This window comes from Thermobia domestica, chromosome 1 (genome assembly GCF_964235325.1).
Source record: "Thermobia domestica chromosome 1, izTheDome1.hap1.1, whole genome shotgun sequence".
NCBI lineage: Eukaryota > Metazoa > Arthropoda > Insecta > Zygentoma > Lepismatidae > Thermobia > Thermobia domestica.
Genome location: NC_137454.1, coordinates 65,710,071 through 65,734,083, shown reverse-complemented (window position 1 = coordinate 65,734,083; position 24,013 = coordinate 65,710,071). Strand labels below are relative to the sequence as shown.

Below are 24,013 nucleotides of genomic sequence, written 5' to 3'. Positions count from 1 at the left end.
ATATATATATATATATATATATATATATATATATATATATATATATATCCCCCTCCCTCATGTTGCAGGCTATGGCATTGAAAGTGTCACCACTCATCTCAGCGATACCAAAAAATGTAGATTCAACACGAATATCGGTCATTTTCGATCAGTTTTAAATGTCTCTTCCTCCCCCTCCCCCAAGTTGCGGGGTTGAATTTGAATTTAAACGGGATCGATAGTATCATTGTTCATCTAAGCGACAAAAACTATAAATTCGACACTGATAGTGGCCATTTTCGATCATTTATATATATATATATATATATATATATATATATCTTTCTCCCCTCTCCCATGTGTCGGGACTGATTTTGGATTTAAACCGGATCGGAAATGTCACTGTTCATCTGAATGATCCCGAAAACTATAGATTAGACACTAATATTGGTCATTTTCGATTATTATTGTATATAGCTCCACCTCCTCCGTGCTGCGGCACACGGCATCAGAATTGTTACTATTAATCTCAGCTACTCTTTAACACTATGGATTCGACACTAATATTAGCCATTTTCGATCATTTTTAAATGTTTATCCCCCTCCCCTCCCCAATTATCAGAGCTGAACTTAGATCGAAGCAGCATTAGAAGTGTCCCTGTTTCTCTTATCGACCCCGAAAGCTACGGATTCAACACTAATATCGGTCGTTTTTGATCATTTTTAAATTTCTCTCCTCCTCCCCCAACCCTACGTTGCATCGTCAAAGTGAATAGCCTGAAGTAATCCCTGTCCCTAAACTCATGTATGTTGAATAGTTCATTCAGATCGGTCGGGTGGTTCAAGAGTGATGAAGTCACAAAGGCAGTCATTATAATTTTAATTTTTCAATATATATATCTCCCCCTCCCTCTCCCCTAGGTTGGCTCATCAAAGTGAAACGGTAAAAAGTACCCAAGGCCCTACCCTCATATATTTGAAAATTTGATCGAAATTGGTTGGGTGGTTCAAAAGTTATTAGGTTTTATTAGTTTTTATTTATACGCCCCCCTCCCCTAGGATCTACCATTAAAATGAACTTATAAAAATGTTTCCAGATCCGAACCTCATGTATCTTGAAAATTTGATTGAGATCGGTCATATAGTTCAAGAGTTATTAAGTTATAAAAATAGTCACTTTCAGTCTTATATAAATTGATTTTTATATATCTCCCCCTCCTTCTCCTCCACTACGTTGCTTTTTCAAATTTAAATCATAAAAACAATCTCAGGCCTAAACCTCATCTATGCTGAAAATTTGATCAAGATCGGTCGAGTGATTCAAGAGTTATTAAGTTTTATTTATTTTTAATAACCCCTCTTCCTCCCCCTCCCCCCAGTCAGTTCTACCATCAAAGTGAATAGCCTAAAACCAGCCCAGCCTCAAACCTCATCCATGTTACAAATTTGATCGAGATCAATCGGGCGGTTCAGTAGATTTAGAGTCACAAACATAGTGATTTTCAATTTTATATATATAGATAAGATATTTTTGCTCTGAATTCAGGAAGTTTTTCGACAGCCTTAGAAGTCTTCAAAAATGTTTTTCAGAAACACTATAGTTTTGGTCTAACATTAACAGAGAGAACATATAACATTTCTGTTCACCATATTTTCTTTTCCAGTTCTTCATATTACCCAGAAGTATGTATTCTTGGGACGGGTTGTAGGTGATCCTTACCCGTAATATGTATTGGTCAGATTTAGAAACTGTTCCGAGATGGACGCAACTTTGTAAACGAAACAAACCTTAAACTGAAATGAAAGGGAATCCTATCATCGTAGCAGCAGCGAAGACTAAGTGATTTGCTTCTTTCAATAAATATTTGCTAAAAGTAAATGTAACTTGGGGTTCGACTCTTTAATTTCCATGGCTCTGTAGCCTGTGAGTTTCTTAAGGGATCTTGTTTATCACATAACTTGTTAATTCGATTATGTTTATCCAGTCCAAGGGATTGTACTGTCGATATGTATTAAGCATCTCAGTTACTGTGTATCACTAAGAATCTCCTCATTGGGAAACATACAATGGGGAAGGAACTATATGCAAGTCCGTACAAGACAACGACCATAAATATAAAAGGTGTCAACAATTTAATGCTTTTCTCAGTAGGACATGTTTGAAGTTTACTCGTTAAATTTTCAATCCTTCAATGTAATTCTTAAAAATTCTATTATTTAAAACAAAATAACCAATTAATTTTGGTTCGGCTAATTTTTGTTAGTCGTAAAAATTCCTTTATTCAGTTTTCCACATATGGTTACATGTACTTTTCGCTAGTGATTATTTTATATTCTGTATTGTTTGTGTGATTTTTGTAGTATAATTCTATTCGAAAACTAAAATGATAATAATAAAATGGAAGATAATTCGTGTAGTGACTGGCAAATATGAGTTACATGTGTGCCAACAAGTGATGGTGTAGTATACTAGGGTTGAAGGACAAAGTTTATTAATGAAATTAAACGTAAACATAAGTTAAATACAAAAGTCATAAAAGAAAAAGAAGAAATGTCAGAAACTAAGTGAAAGCGCTGTGCAAAGAGAGTATAATACTTTGACATTTGGTATCGGTCAAATAGTTGGATAGAATTCAGCAACAATTAAAAACAATTATTTATTTAAGATATTTTTTAAAGTTAATATATTTTAAAGGAAGTTTTAGTCAGTTGTGTTTGTTTTTATCTTTTTTATGTGTTTATTGTTCTTGTTTTTAAATTTAGAGTGCTCTATTGTTAGAAAATATTTTATTGATCGTGATTCAGGGTACAAAGAAATCTACAGAAATCCACTACGGCAGCCAGTAAAAAGACATTCCGCAACCAACTGTGTGGGAAGTTTTATCCAAACATTTGCGGTTCCATTCTCACAGTTTGGAATTGTTGCAGCCTCTGAAATTAGACAGATGGATTCGGCATGCTGGTAGAGATGAAACTGATAATTTGCATTGCTTTCACGTTCTCCCGTGCTTACATTCTGAGACTTTATTCTTTGAGATTTTGTCAAATAACATGTGTATCGGCTATCTTATCAACTACCGTTCAGAATCTTGTTCGCGTCACAAAGGCGATTCATTAGTGGATAATCCAGTGTTATGACAAACTAAGGATAGATGTGTATCGGGTGCAAAGGGAGCTCACATTGGGCGCATGTGATGTAATGGCTTGAACCAAATGTAAAACAAATACTTTTGAGTTTTCGTTTCTATTATTCATATCACTTGCTCATGTCTGAGTGTTGTCAAGTGAGATCTGTTCAGGTTTGAACTCGGGAAGATCATATGTATAAAGCGTCTCACTCTTAGATTGCAGTACAGAGTAAATGGAGCGTGCTGTTGCCACATTTCTTCCGCCATATGTTTTCTTCTGAAGAAAGAACGAGAAAGACAAAATAGTGACAGAATCTGTAAATAAGCTTTTCTTAAATTCATATATTTTGGACCGTTTTGTCATTCAGTCAAATTCACTTGGAACGACTAATTGGAGGGTATGAAACAACAGCCTAATAATTGCGTGTTAGATTTTTTTTTTTATGATGGTTTATATATCCTTGCAATAAAATTTCGATAAGAGAAATATGAAATAGAAAGAACATATGAAATGAATAGAAAACGTATGATTGAAATCAGGGGCTGATCGGGGGGAAGGGGGCGATCGCGTGATCGCCCTTCACAAGAGGGAACTTTCTTATTTTATTTATAAATAAAACCCATCACAGAGCTTGGAGCTTGATTATACCCCCCCCCATAGAAGCCCGTCCTGGATCCGCCTCCGATTGAAATAAATGACAGACTAAACAGTTTCACACAGAAATTTCCTGTAAACAATTGTGTGGCAAACTAAGGAATAGCAATAGGTAAAATACTGCTACTGAAGTTGGATAAGAATGAAAACTGGAGTAGTGTGATATTGATACGTGTCGAGAAAATATAACGTACGAAAACGCTCATTCGTCTGTTTTGCGAAAACGAAATATCGGCAAATCCAATTCCGTTTGTCAAATAAAAGTTACATCGTAAAGTATACTGTGAAGACGACTGCTCCCCACTTCCGATGGTTTAGATCCGATTTTATCCGCGGAACAACAGTATGATACCAGGAGATCTAAATGAATCATCGCACTATAATAGAAATTGTAAATGCATTTGTGAATATTAACTAAAGAGTGTAAATATAAAATAAAAGGAGAAAAGACGCATCCTAAATACCTTTTAATCACTTTCACTGCTTTCACTTAAACACTTTCGGCACTATTTGACGCTCTCTCCCACGCAGCCTACCAATTGAACGTCTTTTCCGCATTTCCCTCTAAATGACGAACAATACAGTAAATACAATATTGCACACGACACATCAAATATTTTAAATATTTCAACAATGTACAAATGTAATGGTTGGTAAATAGGAATTGAATCGCCCTGGTTTCTATACTCACTTCTAACACCTCAGACACACAATATCAAACTGGAAACAAAAGAAGAATGAAAAGATACCCTATTATATTTGTTCTAAACAAACGCACAAGTTGTGACTTTAAATCATGTTTAGTGACGACCAGAGTTGGCTGGTTTAAACCAGCTGGTTTTTTCAAAAAAAAAAAAAAAAAAAAAAAACCTAACTGGTTTAAACCAAAAAACGAAGTGTTCGTAAAATCTTGATGAACACACATTTGAGAGTTATCACTAGACTTCGGATCGATATGCACTAAAAAACGAAAAAATATGCGCTAAAAATCACGAAAATATGCACTGAAAATATGCAAATATGCACCAATCAAATTCTAAAGATAAATAAGGAATTGTATTATCTTTAGAAAAAAGTTGTATTACTTGAATTACATATACTTGGTGTATAACTATGATGCATTAATGCTATAATAGACAACTATATAGTTTTCGGTGTTTTCTGAAAAAAAAAATCTGCATTTATCAGTCAAAACATTACTGTACATGGAAAATGTTTCTTCTGGCACAGGTCATTAAGGGACAGTATTTCATAGAAGCAATATTACTTACCGACAAATCTGAAATTCGTGCGTCGTTTTTCCCAAGAACATTTTATTTGCGTTAGCCAAGAATTTTATGCCAGGATTTTTCGCGTCTACTGACTGTGCGTTTCGAAGAAATGCTTGTCCGATTGATCTTGGTGGCATCTGTTTCGTTATTAAATCAAACAGCTCAAATGCACTACAAAATCCTAATCAGCGCTCTTTTAATCTCGTTGTGATCTTTGAAATTGAACGAAATGAGTATTGATAAACGCAAGGTCGCTTTTAATGTTTTCAGCTCCACTAGCGACTAAGGCTTGGTTTCTTTGGGTTCAAACAGCTCACAGTCAGTATGTGAAATTAAAATACATTTACTTTCATAACCTATATATACATATATATTTTACAAATAAGAAAAGAATGCGCAAGTATCTATAAATAAAGAATAAATATACTGAGAGAAGTAAATAAACATTTCTGGCATAAACATATAATAAAACCTGCGTAGCGAAATTGAACAGGACTCGCAAAAATTTCCGTTAAAGGTTTTAAAGTTAACGAATATAGATCTATACTTAAAAAAATAAATAAAGTATATCCATAGGATGGAGGTAGTGACATAAAATAAAATGCTGTACATAGGCCTACCGTATTCAATTAGTATTTATTTATGCTACGAATTAATACACAAAGACTAAAACTTACAGTGAACAAAAAGAAGCCTACATACGGTTTCAAAGGCCAAGACAAAAAGTAGATGCTATGCCCTTTTCAGCGCTCCTCCCTCTGCTTTTGGCTCTCTTTTGATCTATTGTGTATATTATGCTCCTTGTTCTATGTCTCTAGACCAGCTAGAGAACAAGTTATTGGTACTTGGAAATAACTATGTAAATTGCACTTCGTTCAAAAACTCCCACAGTATCTAGAGCCTTATATGGTAGTGGATTAAAGGTTAAATGTGTAAGGTAACAAGTAAACAAAGATCTTTACAGACAACGTAGTTCATAAACCTAACCTCTCACAGAATGTCTAAACTTTTTCTAAACGCTGGATTCCGGAATTTGAAAATTTCTGATAAAAATTATATTTTAACAGCCGTTGTTCGCAACACAGGTTCCACCTAATCAAGAGAATTTAACATTATTTACCTTTAAATTCAAAGGACCGTGAAATTTAAAATAAATTTCCGTTTAATAAGGGGCCTGTTGAATTCACTTTTTACTGTATTAAGAGCCTGTATTCAAAAACTTTTGAGTTATTTAAAAGAAAATATATCCACTTGAAATTACTTTTTGTATACAATTATGTGTAAATTCTAGAATATTTTCTGCTAATGTAACATTGTCCGTTTCAAACAGCATAATTTACAGTGTATAATATTGCTACTTTAAATGGAATAAAGTGATTTGAGCGAGACATGGAACATGAATGGGAAGAAGGTAACGTTATCGAAAACATAATAGAAGACTTAGTAAGAAAGTTACGTTTCGAGAGACCGAGGTGGGTATCAAAGCAATACAAGTTTATATTCTTTTTAAATACTCTCATAAACTCCTTAAACGAAAACTCGGGATCTTATCTCCTTATCTTAGAAAGTAACTGCTGCGACAAGTTTTAGATTTTGTAAAACAAATATTTTAATTAATTGTAGAGCTCATTTTCAAAAGGGTTGTACATTTCTTCCCAAAATACATTTTTCAACGGCTTCTTTTTGATGAACTCTCTCGAGTATGAAAAGAAAAACATCTGGGTTCCATAGTTGTATAAACTCCCTACCAGACGAAACTGCTATGAAAATATAAGGCGGCCAAAAAATAGAGCGCTGCTGAAGTTCGAGCTTTTGCTGCCGAACAAAGTAGAAATGTCCTCTTCTGAAAACAAACTTACTTTGAAAATAATACTAGTTTAGTATACACTTTGAAAAATATATGCTTTTTCTTGAATTGTTAATGTCTCCCAACTTCAATCCATTGTTTCAGAAGGTAACTTCTAGAGTTTTCTGGCCCATTTAGTTGTGGTGCTACATCTTTGTCCATTTTTGTCCACCCGAGAAAAAAAATGTACCATTCAAATTAACAAAGGAGGGCCATTTCAAAATTTCGGCTACTTCGATCACCTGTAGCGCGACATTATCAATTTTGAATTTTAACTAGCTCAGAATTTTGTCCAATTTTTGTACACCTAAGAAAAAAATTACATTCAAATAAATGAGGGTGGGCCATTTCAAAATTTCAGTCACTTCGATCACTCATAGTGCGAAATTTTCAAATTCGAATTTTAACTAGCTCAGAATTTTGTCCATTTTTGTCCTCCCACGAGAAAAAAAAATGTATCATTCAAATAAACGAGGGAGAGCCATTTAAAATTTCGGCCACTTCTATCACCTGTAGTGGTACATCTTCAAATTCGAATTGTAATTAGCTCAGAATTGTGTTCAATTTCCGTATATATATATTTTTTCTTTTGTACCATTCAAATTAACAAAGGAGGGCCATTTCAAAATTTTGGCCACTTTGATCACCAGTAGTGTGACATCTATAAATTCGAATTCTAACTAGCTTAGAATTTTCCCTACTTTTTGTAGACTTTTGTGCCACCAAGATAGTTGAAATTCTAATTTGAAAATGTCTCACTACAGGTGATCCAAGTGGAAAAATTTTTAAATCACCGTCTCTGGTTTATTTCAATGATACATAATATTATTCTTGGTGGTACAAAAATGCTCAAAAATTCGACACAATTCTGAGCTAATTAAAATTCGAATTTGACGATGTCACACTACAGGGATCAAAGTGGCTGAAATTTTAAATGGCTTTCATTCGTTTATTTGAATGATACGAATTTTTCGTGGGTGGACAAAAATGAACAAAAGTTGGACAAAATTCTGAGCAAGTTAAAATTCAAATTTGAAGATATCGTCCTACAGATGATCGAAGTGGCCGAAATTTTGGAATGGCCCTCCTTCGTTAATTTGAATAGTACAATTTTTTTCTGGGTGGACAAAAATGTACAAAAATTGGACAAAATTCTGAGCTAGTTAAAATTGAAACTTGAAGATATCGCACTACAACTAAATGGACCAAGATTTTTCTTTTGGTATTCTTAGAATGCAACAGGACCACACAATTTCAAATCTACACACACGATAGTAGGAACTTTAACTTCCGAGATGGGTGACGTGGAAATTTGTTGTAGATTATTTAACACCGTTATTTATATCTTCTTCCCAATGTGACAGTCATGCATCATTACCGGGAAGACGAATCACTCCCCCTTTTCTTATTATCCTTTCACATGACCTTGGAAGATATTCTAAACCGACAAGAATGAACCATTTAAAGATCTTGAGTCTATTTATATTAGTAACTTGAAATTCGATTTATAGGGAAATTTGTTGGACGTTAAAAACTATAATTTTGGTCGTTCCTTTAAATATGCATTTATATGCAATAACGACATAAACATGCACTAACCTCACGAAATATGCAAAAGTATGCATTATAAAACTCTGCTCTTTTACCCCAAAACACCTGAAACGAATTTCTGCTTCAAGAGCATATCAATATCACATCAGGAAAAAAACATGCAAATATGCAAAAATCCGAAGTCTAGTTATTACATTTTACTCTCGTATATTATAGTATTATATTCAGACAAATTCCCCATTCATTACTCAAAGATATTAAACTACAAAAGCAACTTTTTTTATATATATAACTTCATGAATGTTTCTTTTGTGACTTTTTTATAGTTTGTTATTATTTTAACAAAAGAGACACTGACCAAAGCTTAAAACCCACTTTATGTAAGCCATGAATAGTCTTACTATTGTTATTATTGTTATGCGATTGTAATCGAAGAAAATTGTAAATATTGTTTCGCTTTAATAATGTTTACTATTGATAAAACACATCGAAATGCCGTAATTTTTGGGGGGTGGGGGTCATACAAACATCACGAGAGGCATTTATTAAAATCAGAAGTATCTTTGGTATCTATTTATGTATAAATTTGTCAGAGCCAAAGTGCATTCAAATAATTCGTATTTTATTCACTTTTCTTACTGATTGCAAATTAAGTCATGGCATTTCTTTAACTTGAATTAATAAAAGTCGTAGTGAACTAACTTCGACTAAATTAGTTCTTCTGTACTCTGCAGTAATTTGAAATTGTCCATATGTAATTCTGTACTTTGGTTTCACTTCTGCAATTGTTTATCTTTTTGTCCTTTTGAAATGACTCTTGATAATTATATTTACAAATATGTAAAGATCAGTACAACATTTTTTATCAGAAGTCCTTCGTGAGTGAGTCGGCAAACGTGTCGCATTTATGCCCAATTAGTTCCGGTTTCGAGTTCAAATGGAGGACAATTTCTCTTGGATGTAAGCCGAAAAGCCGTTTTTATTCCGCTTTAAGCTTATGTGACCCCTTTCAGCATAACCTGGTTGTTGTATAATAACACCAAGGCGAAACAAACTTATTTCTGTCCATATGTGATATAAATGCATAGAGCAAATTATTTAAACCAAAAAACCTGGTTTACCCCCCCCCCAAAAAAAAAAAACAAGGTATAGATAGTTGGGCGAAGAAACAAAACCACACAGAATAATGAAACACTCCGAAAATATATTTTGTTTCTTTCATCCTTCCTAAAGAAACATGGGGGAAAGAACAGCCTTTTCATTCTGCTTTGTGATCCCATGAAGTTATTTGTTATGAGCGGTTTTTTTTTTTTTCATTTTCATCTGCGTATCCACAGTAAATAAGAAAAATGGAATTACAAACGAAACCAACTTTTATAATCAAAATTGTCAGCATTCGAAAGGACATTCGAGACCACGTGCGAACTGTAACAAATCAATTACAAAAGCTAATAACTTTTTATCACCAATGAGTGAGGAGTTTTGTTGTTGACCTGCTTTTTCCTCTTCCATAGATATCTCCTGAAGAAATACTTGGTTTTCTTTGAGTTCCAACTGCACTTTTGTGATTTATGTTATTGCTAACTGAATTACTATCCTGATTCGTGTCCACTACTTACTATTCACCTGCGATTGAAATTTGCCTTCCTTGGAAGAAAGAAAATAAAAACTATACGTCTGAATGTTAGTCTTACACACACACACACACACACACACATATATATATATATATATATATATATATATATATTACGAGTAAGTGAAACATAAGATTGAGTGGAGTTTCTCGTAGCAATGTTTCTCGTAAGTGTGGTCTAGGATTCGATTTTGCGATCATGCTTCTGTTAAGCAGTAGATTCGTGCTCGCATAGTATCAACAGTCAATACTCATCGGCATAGCAAGAAACTCTATATCAGTGACTTTAAAACAAACGTTATAAGGAAAATAACATTCGCAAAATTTGTCACTGCCTTTTTTCTGGTCAGATGCACGCGCTTTGGAAAGTTGACTCTTAACACTAAAAGTCATAAAACATAAATAAAGAAAGATATCGACCTGGATTTATTAAAAAATAACTTCAATCATTTCTCAACATTTTTTTCGCTTTGCACTCCATCTAACCTGAAAAATAAAAAAGTTTCTCACTAGTCAACTTTTTAGATATTGCATTGCAATAGTGCACGCACTTTCTCTTACATTTTATTTTTTATTTTAAAATTCGAAAAGTTTTTTTGAATGCAAACTTTTCCAACATTGACACCGAATATAGTGTTAATACCTGTATAAGTTTCAATTTTGTATCTCTTATAGTTCCGAACTTATGACGTGATATATTTAACGCGACGTTAGAATTTGCCGTTAGTAAGATTTCACTATTTCAATTTATTTCAATACTTGAAAATTCTTCTTGATATGAGAAAAACAGATTATTTGATAGAGAATACAATGTCCTACAATAATCTATCCATATTTAGTAAAGAAAAAGAAGAAAAAAGAAAACTATTTCTAAAATTCAGGCTAAGTTTGGCAACAATGGGCATACGGAAAAGCATTGCCATTTACTCCTGTACTGCAATCTAAGGGTGAGACGCTCTATAATAACACCGTACTTACATAGGTCAACAGCTGTAGGTATATATATATAGCAACTGATGATTTATAGTTATAACACCGTTATGAAACAATAATCTGAGAGTGCTAAAATGGTCCACAACGCAAGAAGAGTAATAGAACTTCGATTCAAGTTAAAATGTGATGGTCACAATATAGCAATAACTATTGACTAAGGTACATGAGTAGTTTGTGAAAACTTTTTCGTTAGTTCTTGTTTATTTTTATTTTTTTTTTCAATTTTATATTTTATCTTATTTTATGTATTCTATATTTTTGTACTTTTTTATTCCTTTCGTTTCTTTTTTCATTTTTTTGAGTGTTAGATAATGTTTACTATACAAAAGATGAATAAATTGATGAAAGAAGACTGTACTGATAATAAGACATAGAAGTCGTGATGGAGATGTATGTCATGTGTGATAAGATGTGGCAACTGCATTTTAGTAACACATAAAATTGATAGCAGTTGTTGCGTTCTTAGGTTTGTACCTGTACCTTATGTACCTGTGTCTTAACACTCTCCACAGCGCAACGCACATCAATCATCATTCAAATGCCACGTCAGCCAAACCTCCATTTATAGGGTGTTAACGACGTATAAGTGGCATCTTTGCAAGCTACAACTGCAGCAACATCTTTCTGAGGATGATCCAGATCGGTGAGTGTAATTTAAGTGGTCAGTGGAACAATTTTAGCAGGACCCCAACTTTGCAATGCAAAAATATGTTATAAGGAAAGTAATCAAACAAAATCAACGCTAGTGTGAACAGATAAACAGATACGTGTAAAATGATATGTGCAGGGATCTATGGATCTAGGTAACACGTATCAGTGACCCATTTGTTATTCTTAGCACCTTAACTTCACAGCGTTACTTGGACATGTTAAAAATATCCATTCCCACTGAATTATTCTTTTAAATGTCAGTTTCCTATTGAACCTCATAAATTTGTGTTTTATGTTTTAACGAAGAAAGCATTAGTAGTGGAAACGGCAACCATATCGGCACCTCTGCATTTGTTCACGTACCAGTTGTAAGCTTTCGATGCATGTTTCTCACTAGGTAAGGCCAGCTCCGGAAAAAGTTTTTTTTTTATGTTTTTTGATGTTTTTTAATCTTCCGGACACGGGGTAACTAGGAAAGGAAAAACAGCAGAAACTTTGACAACAGAAAACTTGAAAACCATCAAAAATACTGGAAAAATGTATTTGCTAGAGTTTTTATTTATTTATTTATTTGACTTGGAGTGCAGCACCGAGAGTATCTGAGATTACATTTGCATGAAGAAGTTGAATTCGTGAAAGACCAGGTATGAATAAAGAAACTTATACTAAATGTAATTTGAATGTGTGGGAAATTATTCTTCCACCACAACCTTTATCACAAGACGCGTGGAAAAGAAAGGAAGCTATGCTAATTGAAACCTTCAAGAATGTATTCGAAAACTTGGCCTAATATATAACTAAATTTATCTGTACCTCTATGCAATGAGATCTGTAAGCTTTACGTAACACGATGAATGATTAATGAAAGTGAATGAATGTGAAAGAAAATGTGAAATGAAACGGGAATACTTCGAGAAAATCCGCAGATGGGTTGTTTCCCATAAACTCATATGGCCTGGAATCCGACCAAAGGTAGATTATACTTTGGGACATACGTAGAGAGCTTTTATATATATATTTCAATACTTGGTCAGCTTGTGTGAGAAAATATATTGAGTGACAGGTCTGTATACTTTTGCGAGTGATTTGTTTTGTGTCTTTTCCATCCTTGTATTCTTTACTTTATTCTATATTCATTTTTTTATTTCGTGTTTATTCCTATTTATTTTGTTATATAATGGCGAACATATTCAGACCATGGCTGATCGGTGAATCTTCGGGACGTGAAGTAATGCCTGACGAGGTGCCTACTGCAAGTACTTCTGAGGAGAGAACGACGAAGAAAAAGAGAACTATTATCGGGAAGGGAGGAAAGTTACGGAAGCAAACTATTCAAATTGTGCAGAATGAAAGACGTTTTGTTCGCGATATCATACAAGGTAACAACGGTATGTTATATCATAAGAACGTCCACAAATTAGTGAGGCAACAGGTGAAAGTGTGAATACAGTAAAGAGAGTTTCTCATTTGGACTTACCACGGTATGAAACTCCCACAAAGAAAAGTAGCTAGAACAAAATTTCCCTTTGATAATATCGACGACTTTTGCAGGGGCTTGTTGCGTCGTACGATATATGAGTTTTATAAGAACGGAGAAGGCCTCAAAAGAGAATAACTGACCCATGTTATGAAGCAAAAAACAGCCGGAACGGACTACGAGTTCACATGTAGCAGCAGAACATTAAGCAGAGTTCTGCATAGCATGGATTTCAAGTACAAGACTGTTGGAATGGAACTTGTCAGGGCTGAATCTCAGGAAGTTATCGCGTGGCGATACCGATGTCTAGAGATGCTCCAATAACTGAGACGAGAAGGCTATTGTGATTTATATCTAGACGAGACTTGGTATAACACTAACACCTATAAAATGAAGAACTGAACTGACGAAACTGAAAACTGTACAACTGAAACTTCCGATAGAAAAGAAAAACAAATTGTCATTTTGCTTTGTCTGGTTTTCTTCAAGACGCGCTTTTCATGATCCACAAAAAGATGGTCGACGCCCCTGCAGACTTTCATGGAGCAATGACTTCAGATATTTTTGAAAACTGTTTTTTAAATTCTGTTTTGATGTGTTTGGAGAAACCGAGTGTGATAGTCATTGACAATGCTTCATACCACTCACGAATTATTGATCCCAAGCCTAACTCTTCCTGGAACAAAGCATCCATTATTAATTATATGATATCTCATAATATTGAAGTCCCTACTCTCGTGCCAATCAAACCAGTTCTTCTTCAAATAATTATACAGAAGGGAAAGTATGAAAAGCGCTTCATTGTTGACGAAATGGCTGCATCCCACGGGCACATACTATTGAGACATCCTCCGCATCCTCCCATCTTGAATCCTATGGAGATGTGGTTGGAAATTAAGCGAAAAGTCATGGCACAAAACCTCAAAGGACAACCTGTCAACGAACTACAGGAAATACTGCAATCTGTGTGTGATAGTGTTGATAGTGAAAAATGGATTAACTAACACAAAACATGTAAAAAAAAGTCGAAGATATTTATCGGGACCTACAGCATGTTTTTGATGACGCAAACACTACCCTTTCATAATGGAAATTGAAGACTTCACGTCATAAAGTGAACAAACAAATTCTGACTCAGAATCGGAGTAAAAGGTAATTACTGTCGTTTTTATTTTCAAATAGAGTATTGGTTTCTATTTATTCATTTCCAGTCTTCCAACAAATCGTTTTCTAAAAATAGCAGGTTCTTGCGACGGGCGAGAAGTGGGTTTAGTTTTTAATTGTGTCATTCAATTTTTTGTGTCGCTCTAGAATCATAAGTAAATTGGGAAACTAATTAAATTAAGAAATAGTGAAAACACTTAAAAATGCAGTAGTAAAGTTGATAGGAGTCGTGCTGTTCTATCTGCGTTTGAAATTGTCAAATGTAATAAGCTCGTGTTGATTGCTCTAGTCAAAATTGCGTATAGCTTATTAAAAAAAAAGAAACGAAAAGAAAAGAAAGAAAAATACTTATTTGGGTATGTAATTCGTTATTTTAGAGCTACGTTGAACTTGCACCTAGTTTTTTTCCTTATTTTTATCCTTTTCATAGTGTGTCTGTTGATAATTCACATCATTTTTATCGTTGTTGACTGAAAATAGGAAGGAAATTTTTTTCCTTATTTTTGCCGAGCTCTAACTACACAAGTGGAATAGAGCTAGTTATGGCAACACTGAGAGCACTGACAGCTTACATGCTCGCGAGGACTAACCGAGGTTTATGGGGGTGAAAAGAAGCAGTGGTTGGGGAAAATGTCTTTTAAGCCTGACCCGAACTGTATGTTGACATTGCACCTTCATGTCCCCGGAAATAAATTTTGTAGTTTATCAAAATATTGCAGATGTACATTTTCTTATCCATATTAAAAGCGTGAACCTTCTTTAGCTTGGTAAGGTATTGTTTGTTGCGCACTTCTTTGTTGTGATATTGAATTTATCTTTATCGCACTTCGTTGTGATACAGAATCTCTTTCCATGCATGACTTGGTGTATATGATACTTCCTTATAAACGTAAATGATCAGGATTTCTAGTTGTTAGTTCGTACGTACCTACAAATAGTAATAAGATTTTTCAACAAGTGGATCGACCGAAAATGGTACTTACAATGCGATAACTCTTAAGAATTTAAATGTAAAAACCTAAAGTCCAAAAACACACAAAATAGATAATTTCAATTATAAAATTATCAGAAAAACATAAGGTTAAGATTTATATAATAATAATTTAAACAAAGTTGTTCTAGAATTCAGATAGTTATTTTTTGTAATACCAAGGCTTGCTAAACATTTCAGAGCCGATAATTCTCGCTATGAAAATAATGGCACAGTAGTCTCAAGTTCTGAAGCAATAAAGAACGCATTAAGCTATAACAATGAGGATTTCTGTTGCCAGCAATGTGGCAAATCATTTACATTAAGATATAAGCTAAATAGACACATGCTAATACATAAGGATGAGAAATCGTACGTATGCCAGTTGTGCAGAAAGGCGTTCAGTGACAAATCTACTCTTAGAAAGCACACATTAATTCATACCGGTGAGAAACCACATTACTGCCAAGTGTGTGGAAAGACGTTCAGACATAAATTTACTTTGAAACAACACATGTCAATCCATACAGGTGAAAAATCGCTCTCCTGCCAGTTGTGTGGTAAGAAGTTTCGACAACGATCTAATCTGAAGAATCACCAATTAACCCATGCAGATAAGAAACAATTCTCCTGCGATGTGTGTGGAAAATTGTTCACACGTAAGTCGAACCTGAACGAACACAAATCAGTCCATTCAGGTGAGAAACCGTACACGTGCGAGGAGTGTGGTAGGACGTTTGGTAAAAAATATTATTTAAAATTTCATGTATTAACTCATACAAACGGGAAAGCAAATCTATACAGCTGTCACGAGTGTGGCAAAACATTCAGACACAGAAGTAATTTTAATACCCATAGAACAGTTCATACAGGTGAGCGCCTACTCTCTTGTCAGGTGTGTGGCAAGGTAGTCCGTGATAGGCCTACTCTGAAAAAACACATGCTTACTCATACTACTGAAAGACCATATTCTTGCCCGGAGTGTAATAAGACGTTCATTGAAAAATTTCTTTTGAGGAGGCATATGCTAACTCATAAGTCTGAACATAAGCCTAATTTGAAAAAGAAAAGAGTAATTCATAAAGGTAAAATGCAATACACCTGTGACATGTGTGGCAGGACTTTTCATGCGAAAGGTTATTTGAGAAAACATACATTAACTCATAGAGAAGAAAGACCATATATGTGTCACGGGTGTGGGAAGATGTATTCTCGGATGCATGATTTGAGTAGACACATGTTAACTCACACGTAAAAACTCAGTTTACTGCAAAACATATGAGAAATGACGTGCGAAAAAAATCTTGTAGTGAAGTTCAAACTTAATCTCTATTATAAAAAAATATTTAGTAGTAAAACTAAGGAAGTGTATTTACCATGTGACTCACTTGTAGTAAAAGTTAATATATGGGGTAGTGAGCCAAACTTACACAACATAAATTTTTATATGTCCAGTTTGTAGTATATGTTATTCATACTGTACATTCTTCAATTTGGAAAATGGTAGGGAAGTGTGAAGAGAGCAACCAAACGCATAAGAGAACATGGGCCGCATTAGATTGTTCCGCGATTATGAAGGAAATCACACTTACGTCGTATCAGCATGATAGACACGTTTCTGTTTGTCATTACTATGCAATGTACCTTATCAAAGTATAAAACAGCTCTCTCAGGGGAGAGAAAAGTTTAAAAATTTGCATGTTGCCCACCAACCTATGGTTGAGGTGAAGAAGAAGAAGATGCAATGTAATTGCCAATTTTTGATTGTAACTTGGAAATAATAATGAAAACGAGAATTGGTACTTTTCAACACCACTGTAGGTTTTCGGATATTCAAACATTCCAGAAGAGTGTTCATCTGAATCCTTCACGTTCTTTTTCTTCCTTTCGTTTTTGTTCGTTTTTGAGTATTTATTCCCCTTCCTGTCTAATGAAGTATTTTAGCGAAAACACTTATAGTGTATGTGCTATTACATTTTCACTGTTTCTTGTTAAATAATTTAAATTAAACATAGCACGCAGCAGATGGGAAGTGAAAGCAGCATACGTTCATGAATGTATACTTTTATGAAAGTAACAATGAACATTGCCGTTTATTGTTTATTGCTAAAAAGATCTACAATGTATGAATCTACGAGAAGAAAACATGTACTCAATCAATAATTTCTGCTCTGTTTTTCGTTTTAGTTCTCCAGATCATTGTGAAATGTCAATTATTTACTGACACGGTATACAGATCACTTGCAGTGTTGCATTATAGACACTGCTTTACTCTTGAGAGCTACACACTCTCTTCGACCCATGAACTCTATCGTGGCTATATGGTTAGAAACAGTGTTGGTCTTTGGTGCGAGAGACAGTGTTGGATTTCTTGTGGGAGCTCATGGGAGTCGGATCCCAAGCTGTAGGTCCATGCCTCCTTTTCTAGTGTGTTATCCCACGATTATTCACCGAGGCTAAAAAGTGACAAGATGGATGATAATGGTACAATGACGAAAGTGGGAGGAAACAGAAGAACCCCGAGAAAACTCAGACACACGGTAGTTGTTCACCAAAAAGTGCAGTACTTGGCGGGAAATAGGATCGAACCAGGTATTCAATGCACCAGAAGGGAGTGCTCTACCTCTGAGCCACCGCGACCCTATCCTTGCGTCTGAAATGGACACAAAACTCCAACTAAGCATTTCTTTGACCTGTATGGACTGTCAGAATTGCGTTGGTGCAACTGCCATCAAACTTACCAAATAAAGTTTTTTTTAGAAACGAGCAACTAGACAAAGTGGTTACTGTAGGGAAGCTGTATATTTACAGTTACAAATATCCTAACTATATATAAAACTACATGAGCTGACATAAATTATTGAGCACTTCCTGTAGGGCTACAATGATTAAATTTGGCATGATTGTAGCTTTCCGGAACTAACCCACAGGAAAATTGTCAAAAGTGAATATTTTTAATTTTTAGGGGGTCTAAAGAGGGGATGAAAAATTTCCCTATGTTATTTAAATGGACCTTTTTTTGGACTTATAATCTCATGTTTTAGGTACTTAGAATTGGAATAGAAACTTGAAATTCGTTATGCTTACACATTTTCGTGAGCACTACCTAAGTAAATCAGTACAAGTAAAAAATTCCGACCTTACAGTGGTTTTATAGGGAACTGAAAAATCTTTCCCATGTTATTTATATGGGACACCTTTTACAACCTCAAATTATTGAGCACTTCATGCAGGGCTACAATGATTAAATTTGACATGATTATAGCTTTTCGGGACAAACCCACAGTAAAATTGCCAAAAGGGAATATTTTTAATTTTTAGAGGGTCTAAAGAGAGGATGAAGAATTTCCCCATGTTATTTAAATGAGACTTTTTCTGGATGTATAATCTCATGTTTTAGGTACTTAGAATTGGAATAAAAACTTCAAAAACGGTATACTTGTACGCTTTCGTTAGCTTTACCTACGTGAATCATCAGAAATGAAAATTTCTAACCGTAAAGTGGTTTTATGGGGAACTGAAAAATCTTTCCAATGTTATTCATATGGGACGTCTTCTATACCCCAAAATGTTTAGGCACTTCCGGCAAGATTAGAATGATGAAATTTGGCATGATTGTAGCCTTCCAGGACTAACCGACAGAAAAATTGCCAAAAGTAAAAAATTCCAACTTTAGAGTGGTTTTATAGAGAACTGAAAAATCTTTCCCATGTTATTTATATGGGACACCTTTTACACCCTCAAATTATTGAGCACTTCCTGCAGGGCTACAATGATTAAATTTGTTATGATTATAGCTTTTCGGGACAAACCCACAGTAAAATGCCAGAAGTGAATATTTTTAATATTTAGGGGTTCTAAGGAGGGAATGAAAAATTTACGCATGTTATTTAAATGGACCTTTTTTGACGTATAATCTCATGTTTTAGATACTTTGTATTGGAATAAAAGCTTGAAATTCGGTATGCTTCTACGTTTTCGTTAGCTTTACCTACGTGAATCATTAGAAATGAAAATTTGCAACCGTAGATTGGTTTTATGGAGAACTGAAAAAATCTTTCGCATGTTATTTATGTGGGACGTCTTCTACACCCTAAAATGTTTAGGCACTTCCGGTATGATTAGAATGATGAAATTTGGCATGATTGTAGCCTTTGAGAACTAACCGTGAAAAAATTGCCAAAAGTGAATATTTTTAATTTTTCAGGGGTCGAAAGGGGATGAAGAAATTCCTATGCTATTTAAATGGGCGTTTTCTTGGGATACAAAATCTTATCTGTCAGATAGTTGAGATAGGAAAAAAAAAGAAAGTCGGTAGAATTCCGCTCCGCTGCAGCTGCCTTTGTCCCCACTTTAAACTCGTATTGCATACACGCCTTTATGACGCTCTGTGGAGGTCTCATTCACTCTGTTCTTACGCAAGTTCACAATGTAACTGAACTACCATAACCAGGTAGTATGCTGCACATACGCAGAACAACAGCTGTCCTTCGTCTTATCCTCATTCGCATTCAACTCACGGTGGGAGGTCCAATTGAACACAGACCTCCACAAAAGCGACAGAACTTTCTTGCTTACCTTTATAAATTAACAGAAATAAAAAATTCCAACTTTGGTGGGGTTTATTTATATGAACTACTTTTATATCTCAAAATTATTGGGCAATTTCTTTAGGATTACAATGACTAAATTTAACATGTCAAAGGAAAATTGCCAAAAGTGAATATTTTTAGTTTTTAGGGGATTTTTGAAACGGGTATTACGGAACGTGTTTGGTACAGTTGCTTTATATGTTGTATTCTTGTTGATTTCTTGTTAAAATGCACGGTTGTTGTTACCTTAAGTTATCATTATAGCGGTTGCTGTTAATTGTTTAATTTTATTTAATGTTATTTGTTTTAAACAGTTGTGCACTACATATCAAATCAGTACCGGTACCTCCGATAATTGTAATCGTTCCGAGGACAAGAACCTGCGCTCTCTACACAGCGCATCTCTCGCATATGAGCATGAATCTCCTTGACATTCCTGGAAACATCTGTACATGTTCATTACAGACAAAAGTTATAGACGCCGTGATAAAAATTGGCAAATGATACTATAAAAGGGAGATTTTTTCGATTATTTTTTCAATATCTCGGACCGTTTGCAAGATTTGAGCCTACTTCCGTTTGAAGTATCTAATTCATGTATGATAAGTGTATTCTTTCTTCTTGCATTCAGTATGTAATAAGTAAACAGATTACATACACAATTAATTACAATGTCAGTTATAGATGGTGTTCAATGGGCAAAACACTGCAAAAATAAAAGTTCGTCTTAGACTGCAGAAATGGTTATCGTTCCTTTTCAATTATTTGGGCATAAAACAAACGTCTGAGAAATTTACAACCCCAATATACAACGATGTGGTGTTGCAATGCATAATGCTTAGGATCTGATGCTTTTTTTTTTTTTTTTAATTTCAACACTTCCAGTGTACCCGTAAAAATGTAATAAAGAAATAACAACTATACCCAGGGAACAACACCATTGGACTTTCATTTCGGAGTATGATACATGTCTGCTGCAAAAATTCCTTTTCACTTATACTTGATAGTAACATAAGAGTCTACGCAAAAAGAAATCCCTTTAAGCTTCTTTATGGAGAATGCTTGGTGCCTGTCCAAATACAAATCATATTGAACTTCATTTTCACACTATGATACGAACCTTCCCAGACACAAATACCACTTACGTTCCAGTTTTTTTAGTATACGAAAGACATGACGAAGCAAAAGCTTTCATTCAAAGGAGTATGCGTGTAGCGGGATACTACAGGGGTGGTGTGGAAATACTACAAAGTTACAAGAAAAAGAATCGACCTTTGTCTTACAAATATGCAAGAGTTATGGTCTAACAAAAATCTCATATTTATTTTTTGAAAATTATAAATAAGAAAAAAAAACCTCTGAAAATGAGAATCCAACATCATCATTCATTATACAATAAGTCGATAAATTGTGGTTGACAAAACAAAGGTTGCTATAAAAAAAATAAACTGTGAGTTATTAAGCAGAGTATTAAGGAGCAAAGGATGGTAAATATGAGATCTGGGGATGTTGGGCCGATTTAAGGAAACATTAAGAATAAATGCACGAACATATGACATGCGAGGCCGTAGGCCGAGCAAATACGGGGGTCTGGGGACGAAGCCCCCAGCTGGCCAAAGGCTAGTATATATATATATAAAGCCAATATTGAATAATTGGAATTTTGTGGGTGTATTATTCTTTCCAACACTTAATTAAGACAAAATTAAGATAAATTTTTCACGCAATTCTCTGCACTTGGTTTTAGATACAAAATGCCATCTTGTGTTACAGGATACAGTTTAAACATATATGACCAGTGTACAAATAACATGAATCTCGTTAGGACCTCGATAGTTTTCAGATAACGATGGTCAGAATACTTAATTGTCGTTTCAAATTACTCATTTGACCTGCATACATTACCTCATCAATTGATTGCCAACAATAATAAATTGGTTATAAATAGGGGTACATTGTGAGTGCAAGAAACCTTACTCGCTTAAATGTAATAATAACAAACGAGATACTACAATTTTCTGATAAAGTAATTTCTCCTTAGATAGGCGATGTATCTAGATGTTTAGGTAGATTTACGGGCATGAATGCAAGAGTTCACTCAGACAAGTAATAGAATATGTCTGCAAAAAGGTACAAGGACGAAATATTATTGAGTTTTATATGAAAACACTATCATCCGTACGATATGGTAGTTTCTGCAAAACACCGACAAAGATAATTAACGCGCTGACAGTGTACGACGTCCTCTACATGTGTGGCGGGAGGTGATAGAGATACGCGATTACATTGAAGGAATGTAACAGGTGTTCTGTGCACAAAGCCATCTACGAATTATAGCAATGTTGCCATTAAATTTTATCTAGCCCTTATATGTTGGAAAAAGTATAAATTCTGCGACAGAACTCCCCAATATTGTGGCAACAGTGATCATTCAAGGCATGACGATGCTATAGTTATAATTTTCTAACATAATTTGTAAATAATAGTGTTATATTTCTTTCCCCCCATTTTTTAAATACTATTTACATTCACCACATATTTAGTCATATCCAAGGATATAGACGTTTCTGTCATGCATCTTAAATAAAATAATCTTATTTTAATTAATTGTCCATGTGTTTTTGGTACTTTTTAATTTAAGTGGGCAAGTTCCTCCGAATAATTGAGCTAGTGTTAGACGTCAAGAAACACACTTCTGGTAAAGAATATGATATACAAAATTTAGTAGCCCTATGTACCTAGGTAATAATAATATAATATGTTTGATCAAAGCTGTGGGATTGTACTCCTTAGAAGAATATGGCAAATAGGCTGTACAGAAAATAGAGAAGACCTACATTAATTCATCCAACTGAAAAATTATATTATTGTGAGAGTTTGTCATAAAAGTTAATTTAAATTAACAAATAACAACTTTTAAGTTTAATGAAGCATTTGACAATTAATGCAAGGAAGAAAAATCATTGTGAGAGTTTATACCAAAAGTGATTTTTGCTATATTCGCATAATTTACGTTAAATGCAAAGTAATAGAAGAGTAATTTTTTAAAAAGGAAATTAGATTAGTGAATGGGTGTTTGATAATTTGAAACTAGCCTCAGCTATGTAAAATTTTTTACTTGGTAAGTTCTACTGTTTATTTCTTTAATCTTTTCCGAATTGTAAAGTTCCGTCATAAGTCCGAACTACAGTCCAAATTCTGTATGTAATTGTAAATAAAGCTTATAAAATCAATATTCTTGATCACTTATATATTAAAAGACAATCTACTAAGTTGAAAACTATTTCTTTGATACATGTAAGACTACTGAATATATATGTATACTTGATGGATCATTTATCGTGATATGCCCTTGTAACTTTTAAACCAATAAATACAAAACACTGGAATTTCGTACCATGCAAATATCAGCAGTGGAACATTGTGTGATACAACTACGTTAACAATGTTGCCAACCCAATATAAAGTTCTATTTCTTTTTTTTAATCAAATAACACTACATCATGTAAGTGAGGCGGACGATGACACATCCAAAGTACCGTAGTGTCTAATACTACGGTCATCATATGACGTGTTTCGAATAAGAAACAAAGAAGATATTTAAAATTCGAGTTCTTTCAAAGGACTTTATTTTGGAAAAGTGTTTACAGAAGTATCACATTTAACCATGTAGATGCTTTTCAATAGGCATAATGATCATGATACATTTACAGCAATTTGATATCAAACCATTTCGCAGATACGAAAGAACAGTAGAATTTGATATAGTGCTTATAATGGCGTATGTGTGGGAACTTCTAAACTATTTTTGATTTATTTTTACATTATATCAAATTTTTGTCAGACTTTGAAATTACATAATTTTAGGCAGTGTTGTAGTCTTTACAAGTGCTTCTATATCTCCAGAATGGTTTGAGATTAACCATTGTGCTGTAAGTTGCTGTAAACAGCATGATTTTCACGTCCATTAAAATCACCTTTACAGTTAGATGTAGTTTTTCGAAATAAAGACTGGAAAAAGTAAAATTTTCGATGTGTTGTAATTTGATTTCTATTCATTCGATATATAATGATCATAGTATAAGACACTGAAGTACTCT

General features: G+C 34.1%; 1 protein-coding gene across 3 annotated transcripts in view; it reads left to right on the top strand.

Moving 5' to 3' along the window:
* The window catches only part of LOC145685654 (uncharacterized), a 37,003-nt gene extending 13,857 nt beyond the window's left edge, over positions 1 to 23,146 (top strand). For all 3 annotated transcript variants that reach the window (XM_081758056.1, XM_081758060.1, XM_081758049.1), the window contains exon 3: positions 15,523 to 23,146. In XM_081758056.1, coding sequence (XP_081614182.1) covers positions 15,523 to 16,576 — 1,054 coding nt within the window. In that variant the 3' untranslated portion in view covers positions 16,577 to 23,146. The remainder of the gene's footprint in view (positions 1 to 15,522) is intronic.
* Positions 23,147 to 24,013: the final 867 nt, after the last annotated feature.